We start from the raw sequence: 14,230 nt of genomic DNA, 5'->3' as shown, positions 1-14,230 counted from the left end.
TTTTTCTTATTCTAAATTCAGCATGGAGCCAGTTAAAAAAAAACACTTCTCTTTCACAACACATCTGTGAGGTAATTATTTGACTATCACAGTACATCTGTGAGGTAATTATTTGACTATTGCAGCACATCTGTGAGGTAATTACTTGACTATTACAGCACATTTGCGATACATTTATTTGACTACTATCATAACTATACTACTCAAAGAGTTACCCTGCAGTTTCATATTAAAATCAGTACGAACTTTCATGCAAAGTGAGAACTCATGCTTTTCATTAGTGTGACTTCATAGGTTCATAGGTTCGTAGGTAGGTACTAGGCTATTGGCCCTAGGGCCTATGCAAGCCTAGCCAAAAAGTACCCTGGCTTTCACCACCCAAGAAAATTATTTTCCTGTGCCCCTGTCGAGCAGAGCCACAGAGGTGATCCCTGGGGTGAATTTCCTATTTCTCATCCAATCATCAAGATTTTTCTTGAAGAGTGCTAATGAGGAGTTTTGTTTGATATAGATAGGTAGTTTGTTCCAGAGTATGGGAAGTCTCTGGGACAGGAATCTATCCCTCAGCATGCTCTGTTTATTGTGGTGACAAGGTTTAGGTCCCTAGAGCGTGTAGCTCGGAGGGATTAGGATTTCTTTAAGTGGAACATGTCCAACAGCTCTGGGTTTGACATAGCTTTGTATGTTAGGCAGAGATCGTCTCTGAGTAGGCGATATGCATCAGAGTAAAGCTGGAGTTTTTTGAGACGGTCTGAGTAGGGCATCTGCTTAAGGCCAGTAATCCTCTTTGTGAGGTATTTCTGCGGCCTTTCCAGTTGTTGTAGATGTCTTGTGAGGTACATACCAAAAGGGGTGCTGTACTCTACAATGGGTCTAATGAGTGACGAGTAGAGGGGAACAATGACCTCTTTTTTCCTGCATGAGAAACATTTTGTGATGAGGTGTGCCACGTAGAAGGATTTCCTGACTACTGTGGCAATGTGATTATCAAAGGAGAGACTACTGTCCACCTGTGTCCCAAGGTCTCTTATCACACTTTCAGTGTTAAGTAGACTACCACCTATGTGGCAGCTCATGGGTACAGAGTTTTTACCAAAGGGGATGACAATGCACTTTTTGGCAATGAGCTTGAGGCCATGGCTTTGACACCAGGCATCTGTCTCAGTGAGGCCCTTTTGTAGGATGTCCACATCGTTAGGTGATTTGATTATGGCTCCTAGTTTGCAGTCATCTGCGAACTTCATTAGCCATAGACCTTCTGTATTAGCCTGTACTTCAGAAAAGTAGATACCAAACAGGGGAGGACCCAGGAATGAACCCTGCGGTACTCCACTTGTCACTGGTCTGAAGTTGAATTTGGAGTCTGCTACTTTCACAGTGTGGGTTCTGTCAGTGAGCCAGTTGGCAACCCATCTTGTGACATAGGGAGTTGTACCTAGTTTAGTGAGTTTATCTATAATTCCAGAGTGGGGGATGGTGTCAAAAGCCTTAGCGAGATCTAGATAGGCTGTGTGAACCACCTTACCCTTGTTTATGGCTTTGGTGACTGCTTCAAAGAGCTATATTAGGTTTAGAGACATGATCTGTCTTTTACAAACCCGAACTGGGTGGGTCCAGAGTTTGGAGATTACCAGTGTCTTTGTTTATAAGTTCCATGAGGACACATTCCATGGCCTTGCAGACCAGGCTCGTTAGGTTAATGGGGCAGTAGTTCCCGGGGACCGTGGTGGCTCCCCCTTTGTGGAGTGGGATAACTGTCTCTGTGTGCCATTCAGTGGGCACAAAGCCTGAGGTGAGGCTATGACTGAACATGGTGCTTAAGCGGGGTGCCAGTTCATTCTGTAGTTCATGTAGAATGCAGCCTGGGATGTTGTCAGGTCCCATGGATGCTGTGTTCTTGGCTTTGGAGAGTGTGGTTTTTATCTGTGAAGCTGTGATTACAGGAACTTTGCATTCTTCCTGTATAGAGATGGGCCCTTTAGGAGGTGAGAGGGGGGTAAATTTAGCAATGAACCTATCTGCCAGGATGTTGGCAATATCAGCTGGTTCTGTATATTTAGTGCCATTGTGCTGTAACTCAGAGCAGATCTGAGTGTTGCCATTGAGATTCTTGACATAGCTATAGAATGCTTTGTGGTTGTCTTTAGAATCAGTGGTGATTTTGTTTTCATAACTAGTTTTGGAGGATTTTATGAGGGATCTCAGCTTTTTACTGAGGCTGACCAGGGAGTTCCTCCAATCATGGGATTTTACTCTTTTTTGCAACAGTTTCTTTCTTCTGTTGTAGAGTTTGTTTATGGCAGGGGACCACCAGATTGGCTTCCTTTTTTTGGAGGATAGCATCTTGGTTCTGTTAGGGATAGCATGATCCATGCACTCGTGTAAGTGCTTATAAAGTGCATTTGTGTAGGATTCAGCAGTTGTACCTCTATTGTCCATCTGCATGGGTGTCATGAAGTTTGCCACTTCTGTCTTTGGAAGCGTGAAGTTGGCTTTGGAGAAATTTTTTACAGTGCTTTCTGTAATGGGGGGTGGGGGTGGGATGTGGATGTCTAGGGTGATTAGCTTGTGGTCAGATCTGACCAATGAGGAATTGACCTCTGGTGTGGAACACCAGTCGCCCATGTTGGTAATGACCAGGTCTAGGATATTGCTACCCCTGGTGGGAGTGTGGATAAGTTGATCCAAGGCATTAGAATTTATGAATTCCAGAAAACATTGAGCAAAAGAGTTGTTACATGAGTAGTTTTCCCAGTTAATGGTGGGGTAGTTGAAATCACTCATTATTAGGGTGTTGGTTTGTACCCTAATATTTTCCAGTGTATCAAGAAATGAGGAGTGGGAATCCTGGGGCATGGTGGGGGATCTGTAGCAAGTTCCAATTTGGATTGGGGTCTTCCCAGAGTTAGTTGCATCTGGATAATCTCGGATGCATTATGCTGAGCAACTAACCTGGAGGTGTGGATATCCTTAACGAATATGGACACGCCTCTGCCTTTAGTGTTTCAGTCCAGGTTAGGTGGCCGAAAGGTGTGGTATGAATTATAGCCTGGTAATGCAGGGGTGCTCTCTGGAGCCTTGAACCAGGTCTCTGTCACTGCACAGATGTCGATGTTCTCCATTTTAAGGAGTGTCTTGAGGAAGTGTATTTTGAGATTTAGACTTCTAGCATTGAGTAGCATTACCCTCAGTTTTTTCTTGCCTGTTCCTGTTATGGTGATGAATTTGTCATTTGAACCTTGCCTAAAAAAGGCACTATAGGGGTGGCAAGAGCCTTAGCCAGTATCCGGAATCCCAAGGGTGACAGGTGCAGGCTATCTCTGGCAAAGCATTGTGGTCTGTCGATCATGTCATCCCAGGCAAACAGATACTGGATCCCCTTAGAATGACACCAGAAGCTTAGCCAATTGTTGAAGTCAATCATTTTGTCCTTGTACTGTGGTATTATTCTGGGTGATGGCAGGATGCTACTCAGGCCTAGGGTCATACCTGCCTGGGTTACAAGATCAGAGAGCTCCTCCATGTCTCTTTTCATGTAGTCCAGGGAGGTACGTCTCAGGTTGTTCCCACCAACATAGACAAAGACAGAGTCATATTTGTTCTTGTTGTGGAGTGACCTGAGTGCCTGTGTTATGTGGCGGATCCTGGCACCTGACAGGCAGCTGACAGTAACCTTCTCCTTGTTTAGCCTGGTGTGTGGAACATCAGTGTGCCTGACTATAGAGTCACCTATGACTAGAGTGTTGGGTACGTTGTTATGCCTTATGGGCTGTGGTTGAGTGGCAAACTGAGTTTGTGAGCTTTGTGTCATTTGGGTTGTGTTGGGGGGGGGGGTGGAGGTTGCTTGTGTTTCTGCTTTGGAGGTCTCTGTTGCTTGAGCAGATTTTTATTGAGAGCCTCCGCAAATGTAGGTGTGCGTTTTGTGTTTCTATGTATGTGTTTTGGTGGTGTAGGTTTTGAGGGACTATGTGATGAGTGTGGTGTAGTGCAAGTGTTTACCTTCTCCTCTTGACTGTCTAGTCCAGTCTTGGGTGAAGAGAGCTTTGCTTCCAGTTTGGCTATATAAGTGCACTTCTCACAGGTTGTAGTGTTGGGTGGTAGGAGGAGAGGGTTGTCTGTGTACATGAGGCAATTGCTGCATTGCCCCAAGATGCCCAGATTCATCAGGAAGACAGGAGAAAACACTGGGAGCTGACGCTTAGACATGCCTGGATAGCTGCTTATTTATTAAGTACTAAAAACTGTTTTCCTCTAGACAAGTGAGGAAAGTTGAGTGTTGTTACGTCTACCTCATGAATACATTAATAGGACATGGGTAGCCAACCCATGTCCTATTACTATACAGTCTAAGCACTTGCAATCAATTCCCCCTACTAACCAATCACAGTAGTTAACTAGCAATCTCTAGTTATATGACTAGTGACTATCAGAAAGTGCAGACACAAGGATCTTTAGCAGCATTTTTCTCTTACATTTATGTCTTTTATTTTATTTTGTAGGTCTGGAGGCTCATAGGTAGTTATTAGACAAGCAGTATGGGAGATCATTAATGAGCCTAACTAAATTTCCAACAGTACCAAAGCACTGTCTGGTTAAATGACTTGCTCAAGGTCACACAGAAGGCAAAGGAAGTCTAAAGGATTCAAACTATAAAATTCAGGTGGAAGCTTATAGGTTCATAGGTTCATAGATTAGTACTAAGCTAACTGCCCTTCCGAGCCATTTTAAGCCTAGCCAATTATCCCTTGTGAGATTCAAACCCTGCACCTTGTGTTTGTAAGGCAAACACCTTAACCATTAGTTCACCCTCCCACCCTATTATTAACAGATAATAGCCTTAATCCTCTGTGCCTACTTTCTGGCAATCAGTAAACAAGAGAGAATTGTTAGCAGTAGTAACAACAGCCAATGCCCACAGCAGAACAGAATTGTACTCTTATTATGACTGACAGTGGTGGGATACTGTAACAGCAGCTTGAAATACATTACTGCGGTTCTTCTTACCACTTGTGGTGATTCCCAGCAGTTGTTAGATGGGGATAGTCAATGATGAAAGTAAAGTGCGGTTGGGGGGGGGATCACAATACAGTGATCATTGCTGTGCCTTGGTGGGAACTGACACATACAATACAGTGATTATTGCTGTGCCTTGGTGGGAACTGACACATACAATACAGTGATCATTGCTGTGCCTTGGTGGGAACTGACACATATAATACAGTGATTATTGCTGTGCCTTGGTGGGAACTGACACATACAATAAAGTGATCATTGCTGTGCCTTGGTGGGACCTGACACATACAATACAGTGATCATTGCTGTGCCTTGGTGGGAACTGACACATACAATACAGTGATCATTTCTGTGCCTTGGTGGGAACTGACACATACAATACAGTGATCATTGCTGTGCCTTGGTGGGAACTGACACATGCCCCTTACATATAGGCAGTAAATCCGGCATTCCGGAAGGCTTTTGTTGTTACTTTCCGGCATTATGTTTGGTTTACATCTAAGAGATATTTGACTACTGCATAAAAAAAAAGCCATGGTAAAAGTAATCCATAACAGATGTACTAAGTGTTCATTATGTCAGAAGTAAACATTTTTCTATATTTCAGTAGAAAAAACTATTTTTTTCAGTTGTGGTATGCCATGGCTAAAAAGCCATGCTTTCAAAGACTGTGGAATCCAGTTTTTTGGTGTGCTGCATTACAAACTCTAAAATTATAACTGCAGTCTTGTGTGTGTTTTGTAGTGGAGTACAAAGAGTGACAGAGATATAGGCTTTGGGGGGCTGACCTCAATTGGCTTAGTTCATGTGGGTTTATTGCTATGGTCTGATATTCTGCATTATATTCAGTCTTCATTTTGGGTGATGTAATGACCTGCTCAGTATACTGGGTATAATAATGACCCAAAATACTCTTCATTAAATTACCAATACATCATAAAGAAAATAATTTAACATGCCAATGACATAGAATGGCAAAGCCTTGACTATGACCCACAGAATGGCAAAGCCTTGACTATGACCCACAGAATGGCAAAGCCTTGGCTATTACCCATAGAATGGCAAAGCCTTGACTATTACCCACAGAATGGCAAAGCCTTGACTATGACCCACAGAATGGCAAAGCCTTGACTATGACCCACAGAATGGCAAAGCCTTGACTATTACCCACAGAATGGAAAAGCCTTGGCTATTACCTATAGAATGGTGAAGCCTTGACTATGACCCACAGAATGGCAAAGCCTTGACTATGACCCACAGAATGGCAAAGCCTTGACTATGACCCACATAATGGCAAAGCCTTGACTATAACCCACATAACCAGAGTCTCATTATCAGCTCAGGCACTTGAAATCAAAGTGTGTGAACATTGGCTTTGCTTATCCAGAGAAGGGAGGACGTGAAGGGAGTGTGCTAAAGATGGGTAGGTCTCTGACAGCTCAGTTGAAGGCCAGAGTACATTTAGATGATTTCTGGATTAGGTAGAGAGGTCTGACCTAGAGGTTCAGGGCCCAAGGTGGGTACACCTCCTTGGCCATGTCTCCTTTCTCTCTAACCTACACTGACACCATCACACTGGTGGTAGGGATAGGACCACAATACTATTATAAGTCCTTTCATGGGTAGTAGAAGTTAGCAGCTCCTCCGCTTGTTCCGAAGCCAGGTCTCATAACTGAAAAATAAGCAAACACTGCAACAACCATGTATGTTGGTTTTATTTCAGAACTAAAAGCAGCATGTATTTCTGCATAAAAGTAATATTTTCATTCGTTGTCTATGCTGAGACATGACAAATCACGTTCATTTATTATTAAAATTCAAAGTGCAGCTGCTCCTTTTTCTTTGTGAGTAGAAGCCCAGTCCAAAGACATTTTAATTATACCAGGAAAATGGAAATTCCAGGTGTCTGTCAATGTCTGAAGGGACATACCTGGTGGCTGGAGAGGGTCCTATTCAGGCCCACATTGCAGTAGAAGTTAATCAAGACATCCCTACCACCTGCCTCTACCCGGTACCTCTAAAGAGCAGGCTGTGAACACCCTCTCTATGGTCAAAAACACAGCATCCATGGGACCTGATAACATCCCAGACTGCGTCCTACATGGGCTCAAACAAGAATTAGCAACTCCATTGGGTGCTCTTTTCAATCATAGTCTACACACTGGCTTCATCCCAGCTGAATGGAAAAAGGCCACCATTATCTTCTTGTATAAAGGTAGTGCTTCTACTGACTTCAGGAACTATAGACCTATTAGCCAGACTAGCCTTATCTGCAAGGCCATGGAGTGAATCATCATGGACCTTATCAGCAAAGACATTGGTGACCTACAACCACTTGACCCTAATCAATTTGGGTTTGTCAAAGAGAAATCATGCCTGTTAAACCTGGTGGACTGAGACAGTCACCAAGGCTCTTATGAGAGGAAATCTGTGCATACAGCCTACCTAGACTTAGCCAAGCTTTTGACATAATACCCCACTCAGGCATAATTGACAAACTCACCCAGCTAGGTATCAACCCGTATATCATTAGATGGGTTGCTAACTGGCTCACTGAGAGAACCCATATAGTCAAAATAGGGGACTCCACCTCCAACACCAGACCTGTAGCCAGTGGTGTTCCACAGGGATTAGTCCTGGGATCTCTATTGTTTGGAATCTATTTCTCCGAAGAGCAAGCTAAAACTAAAGGTCTGTTGCTGACAATGTCTGCTGATGACTGCAGACTGGGAGTGGTCATTGAGTCTCCAAATGATGTCAACATCCTACAAGAGGGTCTTACACAAACAAATGACTGGTGCCAAAGTCATGGCCTTAAACTCAATGCAAAATAAAAAATGTATTGTCATCCCTTTTGGTAACAGTGACGTTCCTGCTAACTACCACATCAACAACAACACCCTGAGTATGCACATAGTGGTGAGAGACCTGGACACACAGGATGACAGCAACCTTACCTTTGATCACTATGTCTCCACAGTGGTAAGAAGGGCATTCTATACTGCTCATCTCATAAATAAGGGCATTGCCTCCAGAAAAAAAGAAGTTATAACCTCCCTGTACTCTTCCCTTTATCAGGCCAATAACTGAGTACAATGCCCCGTTTGGTATTTACCTTTCCAAGCACCTATAGCAGTTGGAGAGACCACAAAGGTTCCTCACAAGGAAAATTCAAGGTCTTCAGCATCTGTCCTATGAGGATCATCTGAAATCACTGTCACTTTATTCTGTTTCATACAGACTACCCAGTGGCAATCTCTGGCTTAAATATAAGGCAATCTTTGAACCTGCTTTATTGGAAATGCTGCATATCTGTAAGTCAAATGGCACATGGGTTACTCGCTCTAATGGCCTTAACCTGCTATGTGACATTAATAGAACCTGCTGGAGGGACAGATTTGTCTCCCAGAGGTTGCCACACCTTTGGAACAGACATCCGTTTCATGTCAAGCAGAGCAGCTCATTGGCCCTCTTAAAACGCAATCTGGATGATTGGATGGGTACCATAACTTCACCCCAGGGGTTCCACCTATGTCCCTCTTGGGCAGGGGTGACAGGTGCTGATCATGGAAATAAGGATACAGCTTGGCTAGGCTTGTAAGGACCCTGGGGTCATTAGGGTCATTAGCCTAGTAACCTCCTATGTCCTATGATCAATCATGTGTGGTAAAAACCTTAGTTTAAAAAAATATATAAAAGCATATGTATTTCACCAGACAAAATGCCAGTTGTAATATGTTTAGGATATAATGCATGCTTACAAGCAACTAAGGCTACAGGCCTCCGTAACTTTAGTCTGTATGCTTTTACTGCCACAGTCTGAGATTTTACATTATACTCTGTTTTCATTTTGAGTATTGTGGTGAATCTTGCTCAATACAATAATGGCCCTGCATACTTTTTTGCTGAGTTGTCAATACATCTGAGTATATCTCCTCTGTGCAGCCCAGAAAAGTGACATATATATATATTTCCTTTGTAACATGCCATGACTATAATACCATGCTTTCAAGTGATTAAAGCTATGAGGTAAAGTTCAGAGGTGTGCTGCTTAGTCAGGTGAATTTTGTACACTGGTGTTATTACTTGAAGTTTTGTAGTGAAATCTCAAGGGGTGCTGGAGATATACCCTCTAAAAGATCTAAGGGATGATGGAGATATACCCTTTGAAAGACAGGCCTTAGCAACTTAAGTTCATGTGCCTTTACTGCCATAGTTTGACAGTATGCATTATACTTATTTTTCATTATAGGTGCCATGGTGAATATCCTCTCCCCACTCTGAGTAGAATAATGCCCCCAGTACTTCTTTGTTGAGTTGTCAGTGCATCAGAAGTGAAAATGCTTTATATGTATTTTTATATATATATATATATATATATATATATATATATATATATATATATATGAAGTATCACCAGTAGTACTACATAGCCATCTGGATGCTTTGCTTTTGCTATGTGTTTAACACAAATATATGTTTTGTATTTTTATGCTGGTACATCTACTGTCAATCATTAGTGGACCGGAGTTCCGCTGTGGCGACCCCTAACCGGGAAAAGCCGAAAGACAAACAACAACATGCTGGCACACTCAGTATGTATCTGAAGCATATTATTGTCAAGTTCTTATAAAATAAAAATACAAAAATAATATTCTTTTCTAATATAAAGTAATAGTTTTGCTCATTTTCATTTGTTACAACAATATCCATGTCTGTGCAAAGCAGAATAACTATGAAATTATCTAGGAGACTTATCCAGTAAATATCATATGAGTATCTTGAAACAGTAGAAACATATTGTCATTTGAAGTTAGGGTGGAATTTGTGTCAGAAAGGGCTTTGGAAATTGGCAACACACAATATTTTTAAAACAGTGAGCAGAAAACAAATGTAGGGTGACCACGGTGGTGCTGCAGTTAGCGTTGCCGCCTCACAGCAAAATGTTCTCTGGTTCGATCCTCGGCTGAGGTGCCTTGTGTGCGGAGTCTGCATGTCCTCCCTGTGGTCGCGTGGGTTTCCTCCAGGTGCTCCAGTTTCCTCCCAAAGACATGCTGTAGGTGGATCGGACAATCTAAATTGGCCCTAGGTGTGAGTGTGTGCATGTGCCTTCTGTGGAAGGTTGTGTGTCAGGCTGGCAACTCGACACTGTAAAACTCCACTGCCAATCATGAGCGGACAGGTGATCCACTGTGGTGACCCCTAACCGGAAAAAGCCAAAAGAAGAAGAAGAAGAGCAGAAAACAAATGTGTAGCTCTCAGTTTTCCTAAGATTGAAATACGCAAACAGTACCAGAATTATTTAAGTTGGTTTTACTTCAGACCTAAAAGCAGCTTGCCTTTCGGCATAAAGGTATGCAATCATTTCATTTTTTGTCTGTTGAGACATAAATTGAATTTTAATGGAAAAAAAATAATGTGCAGTGGTGTTGCTCCTTTTTCTTTGAGGGTAGGAGCCTAGTCCAAAGAAATTCCATAGACAATTATACCAGTAATAATTCCTGAAGAATTCCTGAATAAATGTTGAACCATTTTGGAAACATATGCTTTTAAATATAAATAGCAAAAATAGCCAGAAACAGATAGTATTCTAGGAACAGACCTTCTGAATATGTTCAGCAATTAAGGAGGTGCATATGTTAAACTAAGCCATAAAAGATATGACAATATTTTTAATGTTCTCAAAATATGGGTTGTAGTTAAATTTTGCTAACATGGAAGTCAGCTTCTCTTTCATTTTCCTGATATTAGTAATATACTCCACCAAGGATTTATGGTAACAGTTATCTAACACATTTAAATTGGACTGATTGATGAAATTAAGACCATTACATTTCAGTACTTTATTACAATACCCACTTTTATTACAGATTACTATAATATTATGGAAAAACAAAGCTGTTTACTTATAACATCATTTTTGTCATCCTTCAGCATTTGTTAAATATCAAAAATATGACATTTAAAGCTGAATCCATTCATTAACTAAGCAGTTACTTACTGTAACATGTGACCTGTGTGATATCCGATTGATGCCCAGTTAGAGCATCTTTCTTCATGTTAAATGTAAGCTCATATGGTTTTTCAATTAACAGCAAGAGCTCTTCCACTGGGATGTTATACCCTAAGCAATTACGAAACAAATTATTTGGTTAAAATCAGATTCAGTGGGATCCATAAAATAAATCACTATCATCACACAAAAAAATCAGAAATACAAAGACCATTAACTGACACAACTATACTTGTAATTGCTAGCTAGCAGCTATAAGTATAAATTCTACTGCTTCTGTATTTGTGGCTTTAGCAGTACCTTTGAAATGAGGTGGGACTAGGGAAAACCATACAGGAGTTCTCAGTCACACCTGAATGACAAAGTATGAGGACATGTGGTGTAAACTGGGGGAGCCATTTATTCACATAGGATTCAGACAGGTTCACCTCTGGCATTCACAGCTACCTTACAATAGTGTCATTGTCCTGTATACATGCACGCGATGCTGACAGTTCCCTGTACAGAGTCTTTCAAGATACTGACAATGACACTAGCTGATGCAAAAGACCTATCAGGGTGTTAAAATGATGACTGCATATGTTAAATGATATATACAAGCAACAAAAAGGAAAAAGAGAGAGAGGTTTAAGCACGGGACATTATGAAAGAAGCAGTGCAAGACAGACAAGACAAGTGGGAGAGAGACAGAAAGAGAGGTTGGTGGGGTGGTCATGATGCAGGGCAGCTATTTGGCTCAAAATACTTTTGGGTAATAGTGACTGTGAGCTTACAAGAGAATGAAGAGTATCATGGAACGATACTGGAGGCACAGGCCACTATAGACTGGCTAGTAAAGTGAGAGAAAAAAACAGAGTGGAACATGATGTGGTCAGAAGATTTAAAAAGGGAGCAAGACAGGCAATGGGAGGACATAGATAGTGGTCATTATATGTTGGTTCACTGGGAGTTACTGGGCTTAAAATCCAGGGGACCACTGAGAAGACTAGCCTACATTTACAATTGTCTTTAAGCACTGTCTGGTTAAGTGAGTTGCTGAAGGTCACACAGTAGGCAAATGAATCCTGAAAGAATCAAACCCTGCACCACAAAAACTCCAGTTTACCGCCTTAACACTCTGTGCCAAATGTGAGAGTGAAAGTTTTCGAACCTTGCACCTTTACATAGAAATCATTAGCATTAACCTAGTACACTAAGCAACCCAATAAAACCTGTTAAAAGTGTACAGGTAAGTACAGTGACACAGAGAAAGAAGCAGAAAGGAGAAAGTGTCACAGGTAGCCATGCAAGAAAGGACAGGTACATACAGTAATGACAAGCACTGAAAGGGAGACAGTGACACAGGTAGCCATGTAAGAAAGGACAGGTATGGACAGTAATGACAAGCACTGAAAAGGAGACAGTGTCACAGGTAGCCATGCAAGAAAGGACAGGTATGTACAGTAATGGCAAGCACTGAAAGGGAGACAAGTGTCATAGGTAGCCATGCAAGAAAGGACAGGTATGGACAGTAATGACAAGCACTGAAAGGGAGACAGTGTCACAGCTAGCCATGCAAGAAAGGACAGGTATGTACAGTAATGACAAGGACAGGTATGTACAGTAATGACAAGCACTGAACGAGAGACAGTGTCACAGGTAGCCATGCAAGAAAGGAGAGGTACATACAGTAATGACAAGCACTGAAAGGGAGAAAGTGACACAGGTAGCCATGCAAGAAAGGACAGGTACGGACAGTAATGACAAGCACTGAAAGGGAGACAGTGTCACAGGTAGCCATGCAAGAAAGGACAGGTATGGACAGTAATGACAAGCACTGAAAGGGAGACATTGTCACAGGTAGCCATGCAAGAAAGGACAAGTACGGACAGTAATGACAAGCATCAAAAGGGAGACAGTGTCACAGGTAGCCATGCAAGAAAGGACAGGTATGGACAGCAATGATAAGCAATGAAGGAGAGACAGTGTCACAGGTAGCCATGCAAGAAAGGAGAGGTAAGTACAGTAATGACATGCACTGAAAGGGAGACAGTGTCACAGGTAGCCATGTAAGAAAGGACAGGTATGGACAGTACTGACAAGCACTGAAAGGGAGACAGTGTCACGGGTAGCCATGCAAGAAAGGACAGGTACATACAGTAATGACAACCACTGAAAAGGAGACAAGTGTCACAGGTAGCCATGTAAGAAAGGACAGGTATGTACAGTAATGACAAGCTCTGAAAGGGAGACAGTGTCACGGGTAGCCATGCAAGAAAGGACAGGTATGTACAGTAATTGTGAAGGCTGCCAGCCTAGCTAGATAGAATTTTGTAAATAATTCTATGTTATTGTAAAATTATATTAATGTAATCCACAGGCTTGTTCACAAATGTAAGAAAACTGTTAAACGTTGAACTTCAAAAATGTAACCACAGTGCACTCTGCTGGAAGAAAGCTGATAAGTCTAGCACTGTATGACTGTTTGATCTCAGAGCTCGGAGACAAGATGTCTAGGCTAAGAATTCCTTCTATTGTTTTGAGACCAGAGTTAATTGCTAGATTTTACATATATAATGTCTTTTATTGCTGTAGTTTCCTGGCCAGGGGCACAATGAAAGAAATGTTAAAACTCTGACTTTATGTTGGCCTGGGAACCAGAGAAGAATGATGTAATCTAAAATGAGTCAGCAGTGATGTATTATTTTTAAGACTTTCTCAGAGAGAGAGAATCAGAGCGCATTATGCATTTGTCTTCAGAACTGACCACTCACCAGCACTTGTTTTGCTCTGTATGTATGTAAGTAGGATCTTAGAATTTAGTGTTTCTCTTAAGAAATAGACAGAAAATAGTAAGTTTAGACTAGCTGTTTTCTATATTTATGTCAGACTATTCTACAGTATTATTTTAAGCATTTTCCTGTGATCTCTGAACTCTGGACTAGCACTGTGTTGAATTGAGAAGATTTGTCTTGTTTTTATTATTTATTATTAAATATTTTAAACCTTTTAACTGTGGCTGTTTTGTATAGAGATACTTTAAGCTCTAGAGTACTTGCATGTTTTTAGTGATACTGTACTAAGCCATTCCAATAGTCTTGCTGCTCAGTCACACTTACTATTTGGATATGAGTAATATTACACAGTAAAACTGGCCACCCCTTGGGAAGGGCCTTAGAGTAGCTGATAAGCAGGAATCCTGATAGCAGTGATTTCTACCTTATA

The 14,230-nt window shown here is 41.6% G+C and overlaps 1 protein-coding gene across 2 annotated transcripts in view; it reads right to left on the bottom strand.

The window, feature by feature from the left end:
• Positions 1-14,230, bottom strand: part of LOC122811168 (gastrula zinc finger protein XlCGF26.1-like) — a 300,270-nt gene that overhangs the window by 179,451 nt on the left and 106,589 nt on the right. For both annotated transcript variants that reach the window (XM_044082836.1, XM_044082845.1), the window contains one exon: positions 11,015-11,137. In XM_044082836.1, coding sequence (XP_043938771.1) covers positions 11,015-11,137 — 123 coding nt within the window. The remainder of the gene's footprint in view (positions 1-11,014; positions 11,138-14,230) is intronic.

Source organism: Protopterus annectens, chromosome 1.part1 (genome assembly GCF_019279795.1).
Source record: "Protopterus annectens isolate FY-2018-M chromosome 1.part1, PAN1.0, whole genome shotgun sequence".
Taxonomy (NCBI): domain Eukaryota; kingdom Metazoa; phylum Chordata; order Ceratodontiformes; family Protopteridae; genus Protopterus; species Protopterus annectens.
The sequence above is the reverse complement of the archived record's forward strand: the minus strand, read 5'-3'. Positions and strand labels throughout refer to the sequence as shown.